Source organism: Oncorhynchus gorbuscha, unplaced genomic scaffold (assembly GCF_021184085.1).
Source record: "Oncorhynchus gorbuscha isolate QuinsamMale2020 ecotype Even-year unplaced genomic scaffold, OgorEven_v1.0 Un_scaffold_8:::fragment_8:::debris, whole genome shotgun sequence".
Classification (NCBI taxonomy): domain Eukaryota; kingdom Metazoa; phylum Chordata; class Actinopteri; order Salmoniformes; family Salmonidae; genus Oncorhynchus; species Oncorhynchus gorbuscha.
The window spans coordinates 6,691-32,978 of NW_025745590.1; the positions used below are offsets into that span (position 1 = coordinate 6,691).

At 42.6% G+C, this 26,288-nt stretch overlaps 1 protein-coding gene across 6 annotated transcripts; it reads right to left on the minus strand.

Annotated features, from left to right (window-relative positions):
* Positions 1 to 213: 213 nt before the first annotated feature.
* Positions 214 to 25,491, minus strand: LOC124019347 (dnaJ homolog subfamily C member 5-like). 6 transcript variants are annotated; one of them, XR_006835760.1, is made up of 7 exons: positions 25,108 to 25,486; positions 10,966 to 11,120; positions 9,958 to 10,171; positions 8,772 to 8,928; positions 8,345 to 8,431; positions 5,099 to 5,138; positions 214 to 2,991 (listed from the first exon to the last, which is right to left on the minus strand). XR_006835760.1 is itself a non-coding variant. In XM_046334664.1 (7 exons), the coding sequence occupies exons 2-5, from the start codon at positions 11,109 to 11,111 to the stop codon at positions 7,118 to 7,120; spliced, it is 756 nt and encodes a 251-aa protein (XP_046190620.1). In that variant the 5' UTR covers positions 11,112 to 11,120; positions 25,108 to 25,491; the 3' UTR covers positions 214 to 2,991; positions 5,099 to 5,138; positions 7,115 to 7,117. The 6 variants fall into 6 exon arrangements, 4 of the variants coding, with proteins under 4 accessions (XP_046190620.1, XP_046190621.1, XP_046190623.1 ...); XM_046334664.1 differs by lacking the exon at positions 8,345 to 8,431 and adding an exon at positions 7,115 to 7,356 and having other exon boundaries at positions 25,108 to 25,491; XR_006835761.1 differs by lacking the exon at positions 5,099 to 5,138.
* Between the last annotated feature and the right edge of the window lie 797 nt (positions 25,492 to 26,288).

A 26,288-nucleotide genomic window follows, 5' to 3' on the forward strand; every position in this document is an offset into this window, starting at 1 on the left:
TTATTTCATAGTTTGTCTTCACTATTATTCTACAATGTAGAAAATAGTTAAATGATAAAACCCTTGAGTAGGTGTGTCCAAACTGGACTGGTAATATGTGTGTATATATAAATAAAAACACTCCAGGAAGAGTAGCTTCTGCTTTTGCAACAGCTAATGGGGATCCTAATAAAATACCAAGGATTCAGAGTCCACAATGACACACACAGAATACATTGTACAAATCCCCCTTCTTTTAATTTCATTATATAAATACACATTTACAGATCATTTTTGTCCATGAGACATGATGAATGAATGACAATGAAAACATAGACAAAACTACAATCAATAATTTCAGTGGCAGAGTCCTCATACATTACCGTGTCCAAGAAGAGAGATGAGATGGAGACATCATTGCCCCCTATACCCATGACAGACCGATACACACTGCCTGTCTGTCTGCTACTGTAGACCAGCACCATGGTGGCCTAGCCAGTTAGGACAGCCTGCCTGCCTACCTCTGTCAACCAGTTGCCCAGCCCCCTGGGAGGACCATGTTGGCTAGTCTAGGGTCTTCTCTTCCCAACTGTCAACTTTTTTTTAAAACATTTTTTTTTAAAACTGCTCTTTCGGTTTGACATAAATAAAAAATAGACAATGTACACTATGTATATGGGGTTGATTCTTAAAACATTTTCCATTTAACAAAGATTCTCAAAACAACCTTATTACAATGTTATTTGCATGTGACACACATAGTGATTATTATTTACAGCAGATAAGGATCACCAGAATAAATAAAAGGTATCTCTCCTCTCTGAACCCTGGGGATAGATACTGCGCTGTTATGTTGAAATGCATCAGATTTACTATGGTTTTCAAAAAAGCATAACCAAAAGACAAAAAAAAAAAAATCAGGAGGGTTTTGGCTATTAACTTAGTGAAATTAAGGGGAGAAAAAAAGTGTCATAAATTCCAGTAAGAAATTGAAGCTACTGATAAATAATTTCTACGAAAACTCAGGAGAAAAAACATCCAAAGCTACAAAACGCTTGACATCATTTGATGACGTGATTTAGTCACTTTAGGGTTGTTCTTCAGCCAATACACAAGGTGGTTAACACCATGTACCAGTCCCTCTTTAGGAAACACAGAATGCCCTTTTCAAATGACCAACCACAAAGAAACTGGGAGGGGATGACTGACTGACCACCACACTAATGAACAAACCAAAAGACTTTGTACAATGCTCTACACACACCCCCACACCCACCACTGGGACTGACTGATTCGCAATAACAATGTGGCACCCATTCGCGTCACTTTTTCACTATTCTGATTACAGTACATTTGAGAAAGCGCCGACTCTGCACCCCCAGGATCATAAAGAGAGCTGTACTGAAGTACAAATGGCTGGTTGTGTGATCTGTACAGACCCTAACCCTGCTGTGTGACATTGCATCATCTCATCACAGAGACCGTACTGTAGAAAGGAGTGAACGGGAGGACTAATGCCTAGTTGTAAATAGTAATAGTAGTGCATCTTTAGCCCATAAAATACTCCAACATGCCTCAGTCCACCAAAACCCCATGGAAAACATGGTGTGCTATTTCTTCAAAGTCAAATCAACATCTGAAAAGTCTCAAAATCATTGGTGATGGATCTCTCTATAGGCAGTACAGAGAACATAATTGTCACTCTAGAATGTGGCATAGAGTGCACTTAGTAGCTGGGTCAAACACAGATCCCTACAGTACATACCACCTGTATCTCCATGTTACAACATCAGACTATGAGAACGCAAAGCAAAACCACCCTTTGAGATGGGAGACGTTTGATAAGTAGCTGGGTTGCAGTCAGCTAGCTGTTTCCATCGGTCAGTTCCATCAAATACAGAGAGAAGTGTGCTGACTGTTTCAGTAAGCAGTGCTGGTTGGCTGGACCCATAAAATAGCTGACAGTCCATCAGAAATGACCATTTACCCAATTCACAGGTTTCAAAAGTGCATAGTAGACCCAAATGCATACACCTCAATGGCGCAATCCTCTCAGGTTGGCTCTAGTGGCATGAGGAGAAACTGGTGGCTACTGAACACATGGAGTTAGTGGCATGTAGTTTGGCTTTGGTCTAACTAACATAATTGTGACATCAATTAGCAATTAAATAAAGCAGTCAGCACATTTTTCTGTTAGAAATGCAGAAGTTTTCCACAGGACATTTTCACTGTTCTCGAATGTCGGCCCCACTTCTGGGTCTCATTCAGGTGGAGGTGGAGACCCTTGGTTGTGCAGCATTCTGTAAGTGCACCTGGCTGGAGCTGGGGGTATCACTGACAGGGGTAAGATGGTGGTGGTGGCTGTAGTAGAGGGGTATGTATGTGCCAGTGTTGTACAGTAGGGGCATGCAGATCAAACTTAACACATGCACATCCTCTGATCCATGCTTTAGTCTCCGGCAGGTGGAAGGTTTGAGTCAGGCTATTTAAATCCCAAAACTCAGACTGAACTTGAAGAGTCTCCAATCCCAGAGCTCTGACAGAGACGAGAGTCCAAGAGGGAGAAAGAGAGCAGGGGAGGGAGGATATATGAGGGAGGATTGAAACAGAGGGATAAAATGGAGTGATAGGAGTTTGTTCTAATCCTCAGTTTGGTAGATAGACATATATATATCATGTCATAAGAAGTCCTGGTCTCTTGGCAGCGTGCCGCTCATGTCCATTTGGTTGGACCTTTGCCACAGTATGGGGGGTTGACTGGTTGGCTGGTTGACTGACACTGGTGAGTCCTGGCTGTGGTGACGGCTGGCCTGGCTGGCTGCTGGGGGCTCCAGGGTGGGGCCCACGGGGGGGCCGTGCCCACCTAAGGGGAGGGCTCCAGCGGGTACACGGGGCTGGGAGGGGAGGGTCACTGCTGGGGCTTGGAGGTGGGCTGGCTGGCTGCAGGCTGGGAGGTCTCTGGAACCTCAACGGTGATGGAATGCGGCTGGATCACGATAGGGGCACGCGGACCTGCAGGAAGACAAGGGACTGGGTCAGATTCACTAGAAATAAATAACCCTCAATAGAGAAATGGACAGTTGACACAGTGCCTTCAGAAAGTATTCATATCGCATGACTTACTCCACATTGTTATTTTTCAGCCTGAATTCAAAACGGATTAGATTGTTTTTTTCCCCCTAGCCCATCTACACTCAATACCCCATAATGAAAACATGTTTAGACATCTTGGCACATTTATTGAAAATCAAATATCTCATTTACAGAAGTATTCACACCCCTGAGTCAATACCTTGTAGAAGCACCTTTGGCAGGATTACAGATGTGAGTCTTTCTGGCTAAGTCTTTAAGAGCTTTCCACTACTGGATTGTGCAACATTTGCCCATAATTATTTTCAAAATTTTCAAGCTCTGTCAAAATGAGTTGTTGAGCATTACTAGACAACCATTTTCAGATCTTGCCATAGATTTAAGTAGATTTAAGTGAAAACTAACTTGGCCACTCAGTAACATTCACTGTCTTCTTGGTAAGCAACTCCAGTGTAGATTTGGCCTTGTGTTTTAGGTTATTGTTCTGCTGAAAGGTGAATTCATCTCCCAGTGTCTGGTCGAAAGCAGACAACCAGGTTTTCCTCTAGGATTTTTCCTGTGCTTACCTCTATTCCATTCATAATTTTTTTTCTAATCACCGCCATTAAACTCTTAACTGATATAAAGTCACCATTGGCCTCATGGTGAAATCTCTAAGCGGTTTCCTTCCTCTCCAGCAACTAAGTTAGGAAGGACGCCTGTATCTTCGTAGTGTATCTTTACCCATCTACCAATGCCCTTCTTTGCGAGGCATTGGAAAACCTCCCTGGTATTTGTCGTTGAATCTGTGTTTGAATTTCACTGCTCGACTGAGGGACCTTACAGATAATTTTATGTGTGGGGTACAGAGATGATGTAGTCATTCAAAAATCATGTTTAAGTCCATGCAACGTATTATGTGAATTGTTAAGCAAATTTATACTCCTGAATTTATTTAGGATTTCCATAAAGAGGTTGAATACTTAAGACATTTCCGATTTTAATTTTTAATTCATTTCTAAAAATTCCAACAAACATAATTCCACTTTGATATTATGGGGTTATTGTCTATTGCCAGTGACAAAACAAATCTAAATGTAATGTATTCTAAATTCAGCCTATAACACAAAATGTGAGGGGTGTGAATACTTTCTGAAAGCGCTGTATGTTAGCTATATGCCCCACTCTATACTAATGGAGTGAGTAAAGGACTATGCTTCATATCATGTCAAATAATTCTCTATTGTTTGTATAATACTAAAAAGGTCCAATTCTGAAGTCAAATGAATAACCAACAGGCATGTACAGACAGGTAACAATGATCACAATGACTTTCAAATGACAATGACTTTGTAAACACCAAATGACATATCAGGGTTCTGTAGATTTAGGCTAATGACATGATGCCAATGAGAAATCAAACAGGAATATCAGTACAGGTTGTGGTTCATGCAGACTGTACAAGCCAAAGGTCTGTGACTACAGTAAAACTTGAAACGATAAAGCAGCAAGGCTAAGGCTACAAGGGCAAGGCCTTGGCTGCCAGGTACACAGAGTGTTTACTAGCTGGATCTACAACTCTGTAAACCCTGTTGACTGGAAGCTTCCAATCCTCATCCAGTTTTGCGGCAATAAATCATGTTATCAAAAAAGTGACCTCTTCTGAAAATAAAGAGGTCAAAATCCAGCAAGTCACGTTTTATGATTATTGTTTTGTTAATGCGCCGTCTTACACAATTTTATCTTGTACTAGTTTGTCATGATTTAGGCTACTTGCTGAGTGAAAATTTTAAATAAAAAGTTTACAAGTAAATAGCCTGTTTTATCTCAGATACAACTAACAAAGGAATGTATTATTAGTAGAAGGCATGACCTCAAGTTGGGCCCTTGTTTAACCTGTCCTGAAGTGTTGAAACTCCACAAAGGTCATGTTCAGTAGGTGGAAAAAGTTTTGAAACAAGGAAGTGTTACCTGAGAGTGCTTTCCGTTGCAAAACGTTTTGCTACGGTGCACCCTACTGAACATAACCAAGTGTGTATCAGGAACCTACCTGCCCTCCCCTGGCGAGGCTCATCCACACTGTCACTGTCCTTATAGAGGACACCATCCAAAATGCAGCATAGAGGGAGAGCACAGAGCACTGCTTTGAAAGTACTTCTACTATTACTGGTAGACTACTACCCTTACTATATCAGATGACAGTATAATGCGATGATAGTACTGATTCACTACTATCCCAACATCATTATATAGCCATTGTCTCTCAAAGCTTCAAGCTATCGCTCTGGTATAGTTAAAGAGAGAACCAGACTAACACGTCAATAGGTGTCATGGTGTTGAACAAACAGACCACTAACAGAGAGGACGGTGCTGAGGAAGTAGGTGTGAGGTGAGATGACAAAAACATATGGATGGATGTGACAGGACAGTGGTAGTCCGTCTAGGTCTATGGGGCATTGGTCTCAACAGTGCACTGGATACACACCTGTACCTATGAAGTGGTAGTTCCACGGTGACAGTGGAACCCCATGAACAAACTTTCAAATTAATAGTACCCAGTGGGTATCATGGTATCATGGAATATTCCAGACTATCTAGGAACTCTAAACCCCCATATTTCATGGAAACACTACTAATATTCTTAACCTAACGTAGTAGGCACCTGACTAACATACTAGAATGTTCTGTAATTCCATGGGAGTTAGCCTACAGCCTGTAGGTTAATGAAGGCATGTCTTGTGAGGTTAAGAGTGCTTCAGTGACAAGTGAAAAACCACTCCACCACCAGGGTTAGTCCATCACCACCTCCACCACCAGGGTTAGTCCATCACCACCTCCACCACCAGGGTCAGTCCATCACCACCACAGTTAGTCCATCCCCACCACGGTTAGTCCATCCCCACCACGGTTAGTCCATCACCACCACCACGGTTAGTCCATCACCACCACCACGGTTAGTCCATCACCACCACCACGGTTAGTCCATCACCACCACCACGGTTAGTCCATCACCACCACCACGGTTAGTCCATCACCACCACCACCACGGTTAGTCCATCACCACGGCTAGTCCATCACCACCAGTTAGTCTATCACAACCACCACCACGGTTAGTCATTCAGGGACTGAATGACTAACATTCAGGGACTGAATGACTAACATTCAGGGACTGAATGACTAACATTCAGGGACTGTGCTTTTAGAACATGGCTCTCTGTCCTGCACATACCCACAGGCTAGGTTTTCAACTAACCAGCCTGATATTTCATTGATGCTTCATATAAATAGACTGCTACTGTTTATTGAAGGCAGCTAATGTGTTGTGGGTTGAGTGAATACTTGGCTGCTGTGGGGCCCTGTGTTGCCTAAGGGCTGGATTCAATCCGCATGGTGGAATTGAAGGTAATTTCCGATTGAGCCGACATATGTAGCATTTAACGTGAACGCAGTCTCCTCGCGGAAAATGCCGTATAGCTCGGTTTAAATTGAAAGGCAATGTTCCCGCAGAGACTGCATTCACGTTAAAATGCCTAAATCAATCACAAATTACCTTTACATTTTAACGCGGATCTTCCGGATTGAATCCAGTCCTAAGTGCCAGTGTTCTTGCTGTTAAGGTAATGGGATACTGGGCAGAGATTAGGCTTTATCTAATTACCATTTACTAGGCCTAATTAATAAAGAGATGACATCCACTTTATAACCAAGGCAGCAAATAGTTACTGCACATACATTCATGATGGACCAAACACAATCAAAATACTTAGCAATCAATTCACTGAAATGATTGTTGTGAAAAGGTTGCAGAGACATTATATACAAGGTAAGCTCATGTGGCCGTGCTGAAAATATGTAGAAGTAACAGCCATGACATCATGCAGCACTGACAGGCAAACAGAATAGATGGTTAGTGAGCCAGTCGAACTACCAAACAGCAGAACATGTGTCACTACCAACTAATACAGTACGGTGAAACGGGTTGGTCTGGGGCGTAACGGGTGGACAACACCATGCAGATGGGATGAGTACAGCCAGTACATCAGGCAGACGGGGGTGGGGGGCTTACGAGTCATTTAGACTCCGGCAGCGTTTCGCCTGGGTTCTCAGCAGCCACTGGACTGGTCGGGTTGTCACCTACTGGACTGGCAGGGCCTAGGCTGATGGCAGGGCCTAGGCTGATGGTAGGGCCTAGGCTGATGGCAGGACCTAGGCTGATGGCAGGGCCTAGGCTGATGCTCTCAGCCACAGGGCTCGATACAGCTATAGGTACAGCTACAGGTATGGGCTGGACAATGATTACCGGGTCACCTAGTAGATCAAAACACAAAACGTACAAAAACACCACTCTGTCAGAACGAGATTAACCTGTCCTGCTCATTGGGCCAGAGTATACTGATGTGTTATCCCCATACCGCCCTGGGGTTGTCAGCTTGTCATGTCCTGGTTAGCTTTCAGGTACTGTAAATGAAGCACAGTTCCTGTTTTTTGTTAAGATTATTCATGTCACCTAGGTATTCGTCTAAACATTCAAATATCTCTGAAACCAATAGTAAATTACAATGCATTATCATTTCATAACTTCTTATACTGAAAGTGCGACAGCAATTTGGGCTTAGGGACTATAGGGTCACCGTGGTCGCTGATCACTCTGACAAGGCATTTAGAAGTATAGTCGTTGGGACTGTCTGCTATTGAGTGATCTGAACTCTCCTGCTGCCGTGTTTACAGGCAACATGAGTCAAGGAGCCGAGTCATGTCCTCAGACCAACCAGTCAAGGACACGACACAGGAGGCAGAGGCAGACAATACAGTCCTGTCAGATCTGAGGATGTGCTATTAATCATCCTCATCTCACTTCTGTCCCAGCCCGTCCCTGTTCTGACCTGGATGGTAGAGGGTAAAACAAAGCTTCTTGTTGAGTTTGAAATGTTGGAAGAAAAGTAACACTTGACATTTCTAACGGTTAATGTTTACGTTATTGTACACTACATCCATAGCTTTCAAACAGAAAGATGACCTGCAGAAATACCAAACAACATTTCATTAGCGATTTGTATCCTTGTGGTAAAGGAGGATTGTGATACAAAGCACATATCCTCTGTGATATGAGCCAGCAGTCTCTCATTCTCTGTGTGTGAGCTATAAATACATGCACTTTTAGCTGTTCTGCTTCATTAAGGTAATCTATGGGCTAGCCTTCAGCCTCAACCTCCAGAGCAGGATCAGGTGCTGTAGACCGGGAGTTCTGCCTAGCAGAGCTAGACACTGACACTTCTCTCCTCATCCCCCCCCCCACCTCTGTTTGGCAGCTCTAGTCCCATCTGTGCTCTGCGGTTTCCCCGCCTCTCCTCCCTTTAATCGGCTTCTCTCCGGCTCCTATGCTCTGAAAGGAAGTGACAGCGTTAATTCAGGCTGAAAAACCGACATCTGCGAGGCTGCCTGCCGCTGAGGTACAGTGGAGGGGCCAAGGACTTAGGAGAAGGACTCAGGAGAAGGACAGGGACCGAGGGGCATACTGCATTTAATCGGCTACCCTCCCCATGACCTCTAGTCCAACTATAGCAGAGAGTCTATAATATACATGCATGTGTAGCACCACGCGCTCAGTCCCCAGCCCACCTACTGGTGCCCCAAACATTCTCCCGTAGCCTACCCACCATCAAACCAAAATCCCCCCCTCAACTCTCATACACAACCCCCCCCCTCCCCCAGCGTGCTCTCACCTCCGTCCGTCTCTGCTTTGATCTGGGCCTCCAGGTCCTCTGGGTCCACATACTGGTAGTGATCATCCTCCTCCGGCGGCTTGCACTTCCCGCAGCAGAAACAGCAACAGCAGCAGCAACAGCAGCAGGAGAAGACGGTGCAGCACACGGCCATGGTCTGCAGCACAAGGACAGAACACACAGCAGTCAGTCAGGACAGCCACCCGCCGTCATCCTGCTCCCATGAGAACCTCTACATATCTGGCCTCAGATCTACAGGGTGGCCCAGTGAGAGAAGCTAGTGGATGCTAGCAGCAGAGACCTGCTTTTCAATGCTACATAATAATATATAATAATAATATATGCCATTTAGCAGACGCTTTTATCCAAAGCGACTTACAGTCATGTGTGCATACATTCTACGTATGGGTGGTCCCGGGGATCGAACCCACTACCCTGGCGTTACAAGCGCCATGCTCTACCAACTGAGCTACAGAAGGACCACAACATATCCAATGTAATATGTGTGGTGCGCTTAATAATCCTATTGCACTGTGCTTTCTAGGGTATAAATACATGTGGCGGTTTGGTTTCTCCCTTGTATTTTTCTTTGTAGATGAAAGCAGAGTGAGGTTTGAGAGACAGTCACTGGATCGTCCCCTCTGCATCTCAACCACTCTACTTACTGTACTCTACTCAGCATCAAGGGCCTCACATCTCAGAGTGACTGAGCACAACTACACACAACACAGTTCTAAATAAAGACCGCTTTGCACCTGACGCCAGCGGTCTAACTGACAAACAGAAAAACACAGTACACTGACAGGTTCAGAGGGAGGTAACGATGACACCTTTCAAAGCAATAACACACTTCCACACAAGTCTTGAATTAATAGACTGTCAATGCACTCCCACCACCAGATAGAAGGGTGTCTAATGAATGGAGTAGACATCGTAATGTCTAATACAGTGTGATGAGTGTGTGAGTGACATGGCTGTAAAAGCAATCCAGTCAGTGCGTCATCACAGACAGAGACAGTAGGCTGGGACTCAGGATGGGTTAATCACCCCACTGTCAGAGGCTACTGCAGTCCTGACTACACCCAGGATAACCTGTCCAGAGGGTCAAGGTCACCTGAGTATTCAATCTATTACCCTGTTAGACTAAAAGGTGGTTTTAGAGGGGTTATGAGGTATTCTCTGTCACCTTAAACCACCACTTGGACATGAGGAAGTAGTATTTGACGCTCTCCTCTCCAAACTGCTCGGACACGTAGAGACCCATGGAGCCGTACTCTTCGTAGATCCTCCTCTTGCCGTCATCGTTCAGGATGGAGTTGGCGTTGTTGATCTCTTTAAACTTATCTGCAGCCTCCGGGTTGTCTGGGTTCTTGTCTGGGTGGTACTTCAATGCTAATTTCCTGTAAATGGATGGATGGACAGATGGATGAATTCATTCATCTTAGTCCACGCCGTCACATATGAATTATATGAAACTCAATCCTATAGAGAGCTTACAACTCATTAGAAGTCCATTCTTTTGCATCTGATGGACCAATTCATTGGGAAATGGAGAAACAGGCTTACCAGTTATGTGGCTATAACAACCAGAAACAGCCTGAGTATTGTCGTCCCCCCCCACGGGATGTCCTGGATCCACAACCAGGGCATCCTGTGGTAATTTTTATGGTGGTGTGCAACTTGCAAGACAATTACAAGATTAAAAACGACCAGAGGGGGACTGTCATGACTCTCACTCCTGGGTGAGAATCAAAGATGGCAGCAGTAGCAGCCCCCCACCCCGTCATGCTTTGTTAGTCAACTTGGGACTTTACATTGCATTATGTTAGTAATCAATATAATCTATACTGTGTGTATTTCTGTGCGATTATTAGTATTTCTGTGCGGTCGATGACATTCAGAATAAGACTGATATGTAAGTCGCTCTGGATAAGAGCGTCTGCTAAATGACTTAAATGTAATGTAAATGTAATAATAAATCATAATTGACTGTTATTGAGGTAAGATATATTTATACCTTTAGAGTTTAAGTCGGGAGATAGCAACTCATTAAATAACTTTCCCGTGGTGCCCCAAGACTGCTAATGAGTTTATTGTTACATGATTAATTTAATCATGTAATAATTAAACATAGTTAATTTGATTAAACAACAGTCATCACATTAATGGTAGTCACACTATGAGAGCATGTTACCTGTAAGCTCTCTTGATGTCATCAGCGGAAGCTCCTTTCTCCAGGCCTAGCACCTTGTACAGGCTTTCCCCTGTGGTGGACATCTTCCTCTGGGGGCCTGGCCGATTTGGCTCTGCTGTGCCTGGTCCTGCGCCTGCCGTGGCCATGGCTGAAGTCTGGCAAGATACACACACAGTCACACAGGAGGTTAGCACTGAGTCACACACACAGGAGGTGTGGCACTGAGTAGGTTGTCATTGCAGCAACAGACATACACCCTGAAGTATTTAAAAGACCCGTTCTTAAATCTTCATTGTTTTTCAAAACAAGTAACTACGTGTGTATAAGGGCTGATTCCAAATAGTCAACTGGTCGATTATTTGGTCCATAGTCTGTTGGTCGACAGATGTGTGCGTCAAGCAGTCCCAGTATATACAGAGCCTTTGGAAAGTACTCAGAGCCCTAGACTTTTTTCCACATTTTATGTCATTACAGCCTTATGCTCAGATTTAAAAATAAAATCAATCACACACACACACACACACACACACAATACCACATTGACAAAGCAAACACAAGTTAAGAATTTTTTAATAATAAAAAAAAAGTAATTACATAAGTATCCCTTTGCTATGAGACTTGAAATTGAGCTCAGGTGCATCCTGTTTCCATTGATCATCCTTGAGATGTTTCTACAACTTTGAGTCCCACCTGTGGAAAATTCAATTGATTGGACATGATTTGGAAAGGCACACACCTGTCTATATAAGGTCCCACGGTTGACAGTGTATGATCAAAAACCAAGCCATGAAGTCAAGCCATGAGGAATTGTAGGTAGAGCTACGAGACAGGATTGTGTCAAGGCACACATCTGGGGAAGGGTACCAAACATTTTTTGCAGCATTGAAGGTCCCCAAGAACACAGTGGCCTCCATTGTTGTTTTTGGCTTGGTTTTTGCTCTGACATTCACTGTCAAGTGTGGGACATTATATAGACAGGTGTCTGCCTTTCCAAATCATGTCCGATCAATTGAAATTACCTCAGGTGGATTCCAATCAAGATGTAGAAACATCGCAAAGATTATCAATGGAAACAGGATGCCCCATAGCGTTGGAATACTTTCATAAATAAAGGGATGTTTTTTAAATATTTTTAATACATTTGCAAAAATGTCTAAACCGGTTTTCACTTAGTCATTATAGAGTATTGTGTGTAGATTGAGGGGAAAAAATGTAATGTAATCCATTTTAGAAGGCTGTAACAAATGCACTGTATGTAAAGGTTGGCCTACACAAAACCCCTACAGATCATTTACAACCACAATACACTATTGACAAGTAGACCAGCACAGATTCAATTTGGATTAAGCTCCAAGTCTTGAGTAGTAAAGTGCAGCAGCATGGCAAACATGAATAATGAAATACATAAACTGTAGAGCCTCTATCTGAAATCCATTTGATTAAAACAAAGCCTAACAGAAGGCAGCAGTGAAACTCAACACCACATTCTGCTGAGCAGGACATTAGCCCTGCTGGGGCACACACACACACCACATTCAGCCACGCACACGGTGACTACTAATGTCCCGGGGAGGCTTGAGCTAAAGACGATTACATATTGCTGATCTCACACAGATCAACATGGGGAAATCTTAGACTGGCTGTGGCTTGGAGAGACTTCCCCTGAACAGCCAGCACAGCCCAGAGACAAGCAGGGAGAGACTTAGGAGGTGGTTTGGGCTGGGGGGGGGGGGGGGTTTCTATAGGTTGTTGTGAGGGGAAACAGTAAATGGTGGCACAAGGCTACAAGCAAAATCTGACTAGCAGTAAACTAAGCTTACCCCATTGATTCACTTAAAGCTGGTGGTGCCCTAACACTGAAAAAGCAGTGTTTGTAATCACCTTTGTTCTACATTGGAATTGGTCAGTAGCCAAGTCAAGGGTTTCCAACTGCTTAACAACAACCACACTTCCAAAGCTTGGACAAGCAGAGACATTTAACCAGTAAAGCGTGTTTCCATGAATTACCTCTGCTATCTGGCCTGTCTGTAGGCCATTCACTAAAGCCCCAGCTCCAATGTTCCACTGGCTCAGGTCCAGCCTCAACTCTAATCAGTTCAAATAAAATGACTTGTGAACGGTCTATCCATTTCTGTAGAGAAAGGGGACTTCACAATTACTTGTGTAAAGGGGGTAAAGGGAATCTGCATATGAGGCATCCATCATGTCAAATAGGACCTACTGAAGCCCAGTGTTTCCTCCAGGATTTTTTTCCCAACAGCAGTGGCAGACTTAGCAGGGGGCTTTCTGCAAGGGTGTTGGGTGGGGGATTCTTGCTTGGGGGTGAATGGGTCTCCCTGGGGGATACATCTTTACGATTGAAATGCATATGGGGCAAACACTGGAGGCCTAAGATAATGGTCTCCTGTGCATTGCAGTAGGGTTGGGCGGTACCCAGATTTTCATACCATCCTTCTCTCATCTCAGGATTTGCGGTATTACAGGTTAAATACACAAGTGGGCGACAAAAGAAAAATCCCAATCGGCATCTATTACCAGAATGCTGTCAAAATTAGCACAAGTAATAGTCAATTTCCATGGAGGCTGCTAAGCTAAATATGCTAACAAGCACAAACGGTAAAAAAACTAATTGCAAAGACAGGCAATCCAGCTCATAAGTTACAGATAGGTAGGAGCTACCAAATGTAATTTTTGGTGAGTTTAGACTGTGAACTAGAGACAGTGCAAATGAACAAGGCTTTGACGCATACTTGTCTGAAGGAAGAACAGTACCATCTCTGGTGCAGCAAGTGTATATGCTGTGTCTGTGTGGAATCTGGAGTCGCTACGGCAACGAGCTGCCTGCTCTGCTTGGAGAATAGGGAGAGGGGGGGGGGAAACGCAAGAAAATCCAGATAGCAGAGGCAGCTGTACAGATAACTCATCCAAAGGGCGTTGACTTCTCAAACACGGCAGAAAGCGAACACTGCCCCCTCTGTGGCACAGCGGTCTAAGGCACTGCATCGTAGTGCTTGAAGCGTCACTAAAGCCCTGGGTTTGATCCCAGCCTGTTTCACAGCCGGCCTTGATCGGGAGATCCATGAGTCGGCACACAATTGGCCCAGCGTCGTCCAGGTTAGGGGAGGGTTTGGCAGGCCGGGATTTCCTTGTACCACTACCAATTCGAGACCACGAAATTAGGGAGAAAAAGGGGTAAAAGTACCACAATTTTTTATATTTTTTAAAAGAAAACAAACATGCTAACACTATACGATGCCCCGTCTCCTTATTAATTCAGCCACTCAGATAACTAGCAAATTACACTTAGGGTTCGTGTTAACACAGAATTCTGCGTTTTTCACACAGAAAAATAAGAATGCGTAATAAATGTCTGCATTTTTTAAACACAGATTTAAATACTTCTTACTGTAATTTCTGCTCGGCCTCGGCCTTTTGCTTCAGTTGCACTTCTACACTCAGACGAGAATTCACCAATTGGCATTCTATCAGCAGACCGCGCTCTTTTTGCTGTCACGTGTGCTCCCTCTCCAGCCTCTGGGTCACCAGGCTGCTCGTTATGGCGCACACCTGTCACTATCGTTACGCGCACCTGCGCGTCGTAAGACTCACCTGGACTCCCATCACTTCGCTGATTACCTTCCCTATATATATATGTCACTCCCTTTGGTTCCTTCCCCAAGAGTCTTTGTTCGGGTTTCATGCCTGTGTGCTGTTAGTGTTTCTTTTGTATTATGTTCCTTTTATTAAAACAGTCACTCCCTGAACTTGCTTCCCGACTCTCAGCGCACAGCGCTACATTTGCAGTGTAAGCTCATTTACTTGTGTGGCTGCCAGCCAAATAGCGTTGCACTTCTGTTGTCATCTGATGAAAATTAAGTTATTTTCTACTGAATGTGTTGCACTCATGTATTTTTTGTGAAGGAAAACTACAGTAGCACGCCCCTGATCACTCCATTGACGCAAAAAAAATAAAAGTTACTTTCAATATAAAACACGACCCGTCAATACACAGCTGGAATCTCCTGCTCCCGTTCTCTCATGTTGTACCATTCAAACAGCCAAAAGTCTAGTTTAGCTTTAAAAAAAATAAAAACATACAAAAATTGTACCACACCGCCTCTCCTCTTTCTAAAAATGTAATTTAACTATACTGGAAATAAGAATAGGAAGTGTGCAAGTAGTATTTTTTTTCCGTTGTCTCTGTCTTACAAATACATAACGCTTATTTGATTTTTGAATGTAATGTAATATCTTACTTTGTCTATAACTGTTCTGTACGTTTTATGTGGACCCCAGGGTGAGTAGCTGCTGCATGTGCAGTAGGTAAGGGGGATCCTAATAAACTAAACTCTGTCTCTCAGAACTATGCCAAGCCTCTCCCATGGGCCTAGAAACTTGTGGAGTGGCCCAGCCCAGACACCGCTTATTGTGGGCTGAGAGGAGAAAAACAACTAGGGGAGAAACCTGAAGAAACCTTTCCAACACACTGTTCCCTGGAAGAGATAGCACTTATCGTAAGACTAGGGGTGTCCTGGCTAAATTGACAATCTGGGCCTCATACAGTCATTGCCACCTAATCATCCCCAACGTCCAATTGGCTCATTCATCCCTCTCCTCTAACTATTCTCCAGGTCATTGCTGTAAATGAGAATGTGTTCTCAGGGCAACTTACCTGGTAAAATAAGGGTTACATTTAATTTTTTATTAAAAAAAAAAAAATGAAGACCTAAAGAGCACTTCTAGCTGTGGAGTGGTTCAATGTCATTTCAGCAAGCCATGACACCCACCATCTCAGACTTGGTTGAATTAATTTTTTTACATTTATAGGATTCCAATTAATAGAGTACCCAATATCTGATTTAGACAAAACTTTTTCTAACAATGTGTAAGACATGAGGAATACAAAAGGAATTGTCAAAAGCCACAAACCGGTTTTTGCTTCGTCATTATGGATTAGTGTGTGTAGATTGCTGAGGGAATTGTTTCATTTAAGGCTGTAACATAACATAATTTCTGCTTCGTTAAGAAGCAGGAGTAGAGTATCTTCATCATGAGACCCATAGGAAATAATAGGAACATATATTTTCAAAAGCATTCCCATCTTGTGTTCATATTTCACAACCTCCACAGGCTTTTGAAGTTTCCTATACGTGAGCTCAATAATAGGCCTACACTTGATTTACATTGCATGCTAAATGTTTCTAAATCAGTGATAGATGTGCAAACGAATTGATGAGCTACACCACCAACTTATTTGCCCAGCATCAGAACTAATGAAATATAGCCTACAGATGGAGATTCCATGAAACAAAAATCACATAGATTGATTAAAAGACAAGTTTTTTGGGCAGAAGTAGGCCTAGGCTACTAAGTGACCGTAGAGAAAAATACTCCACTTATTTCAGCATGATAAATGGTAGAGCAAATAACATTCAGTTCTCTGGCAAGAGCTCTGGTGGACACTCCTACAGTAAGCATGCCAATTGCACGCGCCCTCACAACTTGAGACATGTGGCATTGCGTTGTGTGACAAAACTATACATTTTAGTGTCACCTTTTATTGTACGCAGCTGTGTAATGATCATGCTGTTTAATCAACTTCTTGATATGCCACACCTGTCAGGTGGATGGATTATTTGGGCAAAGGAGAAATGCTCATTAACAGCGATGTGAACAAATTTGTGCAAAAGAATTGAGAGAAATAAGCTTTTTGTGCTTAGGGAAAACTTCTGGGATCTTTTCTTTCAGCTCATGAAACCAAACTTTACATGTTTACGTTTTTGTTCAGTGTTCAAACAGTCTGTCAGAGATGGAAAGATCAACCAAATTTTCAGCACAGACACTAACACTATGTGACAGCCAAAAATGCCTTTTGTCAGTACTGGGCTAAATTAAGTATTTTGTATTTCTTTGCAATCCTCTTGTTTCTCACAGAAAGGCTATTTTTGGCTGCCATTCGCAAATGATTTGAGAGACGGATGTTGCCTCAAAGTACTTTTATTCTGAAGTAGCTGTCATCTGCGGGATCTCAGGGATGACAGCTTCTTCAGAAAAACAACCAGCCTACATCATTACATTGTCAACGGAAAAGGCTCGTACCTGCTTTTATTTGCCACCATAAACTTTATTGGCAGCAACCTGATTAAAGGTTGAGGTATTAAACAAAATACAAGTAGAGGCCTATAACATTGCTACAATGTTAGGCATGCTTCAGTTTGGCGTAAGGACAACGGAATGAGCAAGACGACAAGTAGGCCTAGCTAGCAGGACAGACAGTTATGGCATAGCAACATCTGATCTACACCCCTGCTCATAACCAACAGAGTAGAAACTAAGCCTAACCATTTTTAACCTAAACTGCCAGGTGCTACAAACAGTTAATACAAAAATATTGACAACAATGACTAATATGTGAAATAACACACCATGATTTTGCTATGACAGCTCACCTTTGCAGCCACTACAGCTGGGCAAATAGGGATATTGATGTCATAAGGGTAAAATATCTACATTAACCATCAACACTGACCTATACCAACATACAGTGCATTCGGAAAGTATTCAGACCCCTTGGCTTTTTCCACATTTTGTTATGTTACTGGCTTATTCTACAATTGATTTTAAAAATATTTTTGGTATAATCCACCCACAAACAATAACCCATGATGACAAAGCAAAAACAGGTTTAAACATTTTTGCAAATAAAAAAAATGGAAATAACAGGCAGTGAACAGGCAGTGGCTCGGGTGGTTGTTGTCCTTGATATTTTTGGCCTTCCTGTGACATTGGGTGGTGTATGTGTCCTGGAGGGCAGGTAGGTTGTCCGGTGATGTGTTGTGCAGACCTCACTACCCTCTGGAGAGCCTTACGGTTGTGGGCGGAGCAGGTGCCATACCAGGCAGTGATACAGCCCGACAGGATGCTCTCGATTGTGCATCTGTAAAAGTTTGAGTGTTCTTGGTGACAAGTCAAATTTCTTCAGATTCCTGAGGTTGAAGAGGCGCTCTAACTTTCCACCTTCTCCACTACTGTCCCGTTGATGTGGATAGGGGGTGCTCCCTCTGCTGTTTCCTGAAGTCCACGATCATCTCCTTTGATTTGCTGACGTTGAGTGCGAGGTTATTTTCCTGACACCAAACTCTGAGTGCCCTCACCTCTTCCCTGTAGGCTGTCTCGTCGTTGATGGTAATCAAGCCTACCACTGTAGTGTCGTCTGCAAACTTGATAATTTAGTTGGAGGCGTGCATGGCCACGCAGTCATGTGTGAACAGGGAATACAGGAAAGGGCAGAGAACGCACCCTTGTGGGGCTCCAGTGTTGAGAATCAGCGGGGTGGAGATGTTTCCTACCCTCACCACCTGGGGGCGGCCCGTCACAAAGTCCAGGACCCAGTTGCACAGGGTGGGGTCGAGACCTAGGGTCTCTTAATGACGAGTTGAGGGTACTAGGGTGTTAAATGCTGAGCTGTAATCGATGAACAGCATTCTACATAAGTATTCCTCTTGTCCAGATGGGTTAGGGCTAGAGTGACCGATTAATTAGGGCTGATTTCAAGTTGTTTTCATAACAATCGGAATGTTTTTATTTATTACACCTTTATTTAACTAGGCAAGTCAGTCAATGACGGCTTAGGAACGACAGATTTTTCCCTTGTCAGCTCAGGCGATCCAATCTTGCAACCTTACAGTTAACTAGTCCAACGCTCTAACCATCTGATTACATTGCACTCCACGATGAGCCTGCCTGTTACGCGAATGCAGTAAGCCAAGGTAAGTTGCTAGCTAGCATTAAACGTATCTTATAAAAAAACAATCAACGATTGTCGTTACTCCAATATGTACTTAACCATAAACATCAATGCCTTTCTTAAAATCAATACACAAGTATATATTTTTAAACCTGCATATTTAGCTGAAAGAAATCCAGGTTAGCAGGCAATATTAACCAGGTGAAATTGTGTCACCTCTTGCGTTCATTGCACGCAGAGTCAGGGTATATGCAACAGTTTGGGCCGCCTGGCTCTTTGCAAACTAATTTGCCAGAATTTTATGTAATTATGACATAACATTGAAGGTTGTGCAATGTAACAGGAATATTTAGACTCATGGATGCCGCCAGTTAGTTAAAATATGGAACGGAATAAACGTTTTGTTTTCGAGGTGATAGTTTCCGGATTTGACCTAAGGCTCGTATTTCTGTGTGTTTATTATAGTTAACCTTTTATGGCTGCAGGGGCAGTTTGAGTAGCTTAGATGAAAAGGTGTCCATTGTAAACAGCCAGCACCTCAGTCTCAGTTGCTAATATATGCCTATTATTATTATTATTATTATTGGATAGAAAACACTCTGAAGTTTCTAAAACTGTTTGAATTATGTCTGTGAGTATAACAGAACTCATATTGCAGGCAAAAACCTGAGGAATTCCACTCCCTGTTTGGATTTTTTCTGGGGGTGGCAGATTTTCAACCTAGCTCTCATTGAAATTACAGCGAGAGATGGATGAGTTTTCACTTCCTACGCCTTCCACTAGATGTCAACAGTCAATATAACTTTGTCTGATGCCTCTAATGTGAGGGGGGGCGGGGTCGAATGAGACAGGAAATAGTCACCACTGCCACAAGTTGATCATGCTTTCACTATGCGCGTTCACAAGGGAAGGACCTGCGTTCCACCGCTCATTTGAAATCATTCTGATTCTCCGGTTGGAACGTTATTCAAGATGTAAACAACATTACATACATTGATTCAGTACATCGTTTGACATGTTTCTTTGACTGTTACGGATGTTTTGGACATTTCGTCACATTATAGTGGACACGCTTAATGACTTTGGAATTGTTTACCAAACGTACTAACCAAAGTAGCTAATTGGACATAAATAACATATATTATTGAACAAATCAAGCATTTATTGTGGACCTGGGGTTCCTAGGACTGCATACTGATGAAGTTCAAAGGTAAGGAAACATTTATCATGTATTTTCTGGTTTCTGTTGACTCCAACATGGAGGCTATTATTCTATTGTTCTGAGCGCCGTCTCACATTATTGCATGTTTCTTTTTCCATAAAGTCTTTTTGAAATCTGACACAGCGGTTGCATTAAGGAGAGGTGTATCTGTAATTCCATGTTTATAACTTGTATTATCATCTACAGTTGGTCACAGTCAGTCATGTTTCCGGTCGCTTTCAGTTTAGTGGGAATGCTGCCATCAATCCACAGTCTCTGGTTGGGGAAGGTTTTAATTGTCACTGTGGGTACAACATCACTCACGCACTTGCTAATAAACTCGCTCACCAAATCAGCGTATACATCAATGTTGTTGTCCGATGCTATCCAGAACATATCCCAGTCCACGTGATCGAAGCAATCTTGAAGCCTGGAATCAGATTGGTCGGACCAGCATTGAACAGACATGAGCACGCTCGTTTCCTGTTTTAGTTTGTCTATAGGTTGGGTATTAGGACCTGCCTTGTTGATAGTGCTGTTAAGAATGCAGAGCAGCTCTTTATTATGCACAGACTTCTCATCTGAGCTACTGTTGTATCAATATGTTTTGAACATTGCAGTCTCAATTTGATCAATTTCCACATTAATTAAAATATTTAGTTGAGGTTTAGGGTTTAGTGAATGATTTGTCCCAAATACAATGCTTTGTATTTGAAATATTTAGGATGAGCTTATTCCTTGCCACTGTGTTTCAGTCGCTGTAGTAGCGGACGTGTATAGTCATCCGCATACAGACACACTGGCTTCACTCAAAGCCAGTGGCATGTCGTTAGTAAAAATTGAAAAAAAGTAAGGGCCCTAGACAGCTGCTCTGGGGAACTCCTGATACTACCTGGATTATGTTGGAGGCTTCCATTAAGGAACTCACTATGTGTTCTGTTAGACAGGTAACACTTTATCCACAGTATAGCAGGGGATGTAAAGCCATAACACATGTGTTTTTCCAGCAGCAGATTGTGATCGATAATGTAAAAATCTGCAATGAAGTCTAACAGAACCCCCAACCTTATCATCAATGTCTCTCAGCCAATCATCAGTAATTTGTGTAAGTGCTGTGTTTGTTGAATGTCTTTCCCTATAAACATGCTGAAAGTCTGTTGTCAATTTGTTAACTGTAAAATAGCATTGTATCTGGTCCCCAAAAAATCCAAAACTTTACTAAGGGTTGGTAACAGGCTGATTGGTCGGCTATTTGAGCCGGTAAAGGGGGATTTACTATTTTTAGGAATGCCCGAGGGCACACACTTTCTAGTAGCCTTGAATATATGGCAAATAGGAGTGGCAATATAGTCCGCTATTATCCTCAGTAATTTTCCATAAAGTTGTCAGACCCCGATGGCGTGTCATTGTTAAGACAATTTTTTCACCTCTTCCACACTCACTTTACTGAACTCAAAATTACAATGCGGGTCTTTCATAAATTTGGTCAGATATACTTGGATGTATACGGTCAGTGTTTTTTTCTGGCATATCATTTTCTGATCTTGTCAATAATTTTTAAAAATTTAAAGTGGTTGGCATTATCAGTGGGTTTTGTGATGAATGACCCATCATTCAATGAATGATGGAGCAGAGTTAGCATTTTTTACCAAAATGTCATTGAGGTGCTGTTTCAGTGGAGTTTCTTATTATTTAGTTGTCACATGATTTCTCAATTTTCAGTACATTTGCCAATCGATTGTGCAGCCAGACTTATTTTGCCTCATCTCTCTTTTCAATTCCTCATCAACCCACAGGGTCAAAGAGTCAATATTGGTTTCATCAGACCAGAGAATCTTGTTTCTCATGATCCGAGAGTCATTTAGGTGCCTTTTGGAAAACTCCAAGCCAGCTGTCATTTGCCTTTTACTGAGGAGTGTCTTCCGTCTAGCCACTCTACCATAAAGGCCTGATTGGTGGAGATCTGCAGAGATGGCTGTCCTCCTGGAAGGTTCGCCCATCTCCACAGAGGAACTCTATCAGAGTGACCATTTGGACCATCACCCCAGATTGCTCAGTTTGGCTGGGCGGTCAGCTCTCGGAAGAGTCTTGGTGGTTCCAAACATCTTACATTTAAAAATGGAGGCCACTGTGCTCTTGGCGACCTTCAAATGCTGATCAATGGAAACAGGATGCACCTGAGCTCAAAGGGTCTGAAAACTTATGTAAATAAGGCATTTCATTTCTTTACTTGTTTCGCTTTGTCATTATGGAGTATTGTGTGTAGATTGACAGGGATTTTTATTTTATTTAATCCATTTTAGAATAAGGCTGTAACGTAACAAAATGTGGAAAAAGTCAAGGGGTCTGAATACTTTCCTAATGCATTGAATAATATCATTGTCATACCATATGTTACTAGACCCAAATTTGTTTCACTAATAGATAGATCTGCTGACAAAAGGGCAATAAAAGAAAACAGTTTGAGCTATATTTTCTGTGACAGAAGATTGTGAAAACACAGCAGCTACACGTTGCTTGGAAACATGGCAGTGAGGGCTGCCTGTAAGGGTGTGATCATCAGCAGCATTATGCAGAAGCTAGCTCACACGACAAACCATAGCTGTAACATTACTACAGATAAGAGATTGAATGGATTCCTCAATCTTTTATGTCTTGCAGTTAGTAAAAGCATAGAGTGGAGAGGACGAGGAGCTCTGCGGACCCATGCATTCAGTTCAGCTGGTACCTAGTCAAACTTGGCTGGCAGAACGAGTGTGCTCACACTCACTTCAAGACCTTTCCTTTTAAAACGAGAACATAGCGGAAAAAGTACTATTTGTCCATTTAATGACGCCATAGCCAGTATACACTTCCTCAAAAAAGTCTGAATTAAAAGAACAAGAAATCTGTCATTCATTTTTTACGTTTTTGCCGAAGAGATCTTAGTAGCATAATTTTACATCTAATTAAGATATTTGGTGCAGTATTTTTCAATGAAAAAACATTCATGAAAACAAGTTGTCTCTAGTTGAATGACAAATAATTTATTGAAGAATCCGTAATGTTGACCAATTACAGACAAAGAGGCATAGACTTCGCCTCTGAACTTCGGCTTGCCTCCAGAAAAAAAATAACGTGATCGAACAGCCGAGAAAACACTCATCGAAGTCCAAAACAAACGACAACGTCACAAAATGTTATAATATATGCACAAACTCTACCAAACTGTATGGGCTGGGAAGCATTCAGACGCCTTTAGTTTCCCGAAGTAATTTAGCTATTCATTGTAGGCATTGCGATTTGTAGAGTTGCTATTTTCTCGTGTCAATTAACTTGACATTCCTGTCTTGCAGAAAATAACACAGAAGAGCAGTATGGCTGGTGGCATTGTCATGCTGCAAGGTCATGTCAGGATGAGCCAGCAGGAAGGGTACCACATGAGGGAGGAGGATGTCTTCCCTGTAACGCACAGCGTTGAGATTGCCGGCAATGACAAGCTCAGTCCAATGATGCTGTGACACACTGCCCCAGACCATGACGGACCCTCCACCTCGATTCCGCTCTAGAGTACAGGCCTCGGAGTTACGCTCATTCCTTCGACGATAAACGCAAATCTGACCATCACTCCTGGTGAGACAAAACCGTGACTCGTCAGTGAAGAGCACTTTTTGTCAGTCCTGTCTGGTCAAGAGACTGTGGGCTTGTAGGCCGTACAACAGGCCTACAAGCCCCCAGTCAAGCGCCTCTCAACCTATTGCAGACAGTCTGAGCACTGATGGAGGGATTGTGTGTTCTTGGTGTAACTCGGGCAGTTGTTGTTGCCATCCTGTACCTGTCCCGCAAGTGTGATGTTCGGATGTACCGATCCTGTGCAGGTGTTGTTACACATGGTCTGCCACTGCGAGGACGATCAGCTGTCCATACTGTCTCCCTGTAGCACTGACTTAGGCGTCTCACAGTACAGACATTGTCATTTATTTCCCTGGTCACATCTGCAGTCCTCATGCCTCCTTGCAGCATGCCTAAGGCACGTTCACACAGATGTGCACATTCTTTTGATGTTTTTCAGAGTCAGTAGAAAAGCCTCTTTAGTGTCCTAAATTTTCATAACTGTGACCTTAATTGCCTACCGTCTGAAGGGATATTTTCTTTTTTTGCTGAGATAGATATATCTAGCCATCTGTCACACACAATAGCTCTTAATTTATATGGCTACATCCATTTTTGGACGTATGCAGGTATGACATATGTACCCATTGATTCCTGAATAATATAACGAATAATTGCCTTAAAAAAAACATGTCCAAAAATGGATGGAGCACCTAAGGACTGCCCATATAAATTAAGACCAACAAGCAAATGTTTGTAGCCAATTTATATTTTGTGGCTGTGGAATTTGACTGTGAAATCTGATTTAGTGGATACAGACTCGGTGAAAACGTGTAACCACTGCTGTGTCCTTGCACAACCATAATCCCTTGCTAATCTCCACATGGAGAATTACAAACAATTTTTACATCCTGTCTTTACCCCATTCATTGTTATTGAATGATATAACGTTAGTACTGCAGATGTAGTAAGCCATCTAACGTTATTTAGCTAGCTAATGAACTAGTAATGACATTTCTATTTTCCTCGCACATGGATCACGTTAGTAGGCTTTCTGTCAATCAATATTGTCAATAACGTTTGGGGAGTGATTAGCTATTAGCTAACTAATACGATCAGATTCATGCTTGACGTGGTCTACTGTGTTGGTTAGTAATGCGAAACAGGTGGATGGACATCAACCGATACTTCTAAATGTGTTTCAACTGCAAAAGCCGACTGGCTGCTTCGCCGTAATTTAGCAGCGAACGTTAACAAGCTCAATACGATGATAGCTACTGGATGTCACAATTAGCTAGCGAACGTTCAAACGTTAAAATAAATTATATTTAACCAATCCAACACTGTTCAACCCCATGCCAGAATACGTTGCTTGGATTTCCACCATGCCCATGGTCTTCCAGGTGTGGAGTATGGACTGTCACCCACTAAGCACCCAGAGACTAAACCGAGACCATAGTAACTTTAGTAGGAAACCATCTTTGAAGAGACCGCTCGCGACACACTAGCTAGCGGCTAGTTCTCCATTTAGCCAAAACCGGCTAGCGTAGCTCGAAATCCTTTCCCGTGGCTCAGGTCAGGGTGACTTTACGGCGTATCTTACCTTGTACGGAGAGGTATATTTCGCTGTAGCTGGATCATAGAGGCATCCACTTTGTATTTCAAGAACGCCAGATAATGGCTCAGAATGTCTCTGCCCCTCCTAAAAATGCTAGCAGCTATAGACTATCGTTTCAGTACTGTTAGCCATACAGACAAGCGAGGTCTGATTGGTTGATTCCCTCTGCTCAGAAGCAGGGGACAGCCTCGTCATATCGTTACACGAATTATTTGAAATTCATGTTTAAATTCAAAGAAAATGCATCTTGGTTTTTCTAACTACTGTAAATATGTCTATGAAAACTATAAAATTGTTACAACTAACTCTGATTAGTTAAGTCAGGTTTCTGGAATGGTCTTATAATTGGACCACCACTACCACACTAGTCACAGATAGAACAATAACACAGATTATTCAGATCACCGGTTGTATAAATGTGAAGCATCCGGTTGGCTTTTCCCACTCACTACCTAATATGGCAGTGAGTAGAAGCCCAGTTTGAACGAGATGGATATTGGCAGACATAACGTCTAATTTACTCATCGAAGGAACATTTGATCTCAATACAGTTTTCTGTTCCCAAAACTACAATATGTTCCGAACAGAGTGGACTAAGTTTAGTAGACTTTACCCTTTGCCAAAGTATTTAAAAAGTGCGTTGTTTAGGAGTGCAAAGGCGAATTTAGTGTATTGGACACGCGCACTTCAGAGTAGGCCAACAGAAATATGCAATTGAATGCTAGAACGCGCCAATAGGATATCGCTAGCTCGTGCTTGGCTCTGTACACCTCCTTGCTTGTTCTGTCCACTTTGGCTTGTTTGTTCCCATTTGAAACGACGGGCTATTGTCTATCTTGGTTTAGTTATAAAAAAAATAAAAAAAATGTTACAGTCAGAACAATGAGCCAGATGTTTACCGGATATATAAATCTGAAGCATCCGGTTGACGTTTCTACTCACCACCAAATATGGTGATGAGAGGAAGCCCAGTGGCTGGGAGAACAATAAAATGGAGCGAGATAGATTTGTGTCGACATTCTGCAAATACTCAACGATGAAACATTCTCTCAATACAGTTCTTTTCCCAAAACTATAATATTTTACGAACAATGTACAACTTTGTAGACTAAACTGTTTGAGAAGTTTCAAAATACTGCAAGGGAAAATTGAGTTATTGCACAAGC

What these genes read in the sequence shown, in the direction of transcription:
- LOC124019347 (XM_046334665.1), bottom strand. Translation starts at nt 11,111, where the DNA reads ATGGCCACGGCAGGCGCAGGACCAGGCACAGCAGAGCCAAATCGGCCA. An exon ending in GACATCAAGAGAGCTTACAG is followed by an intron (nt 10,172 to 10,965) that starts GTAACATGCTCT and finishes ATCCATTTACAG; the next exon opens with GAAATTAGCATTGAAGTACC. An exon ending in TGTCCAAGTGGTGGTTTAAG is followed by an intron (nt 8,929 to 9,957) that starts GTGACAGAGAAT and finishes CTTGTGCTGCAG; the next exon opens with ACCATGGCCGTGTGCTGCAC.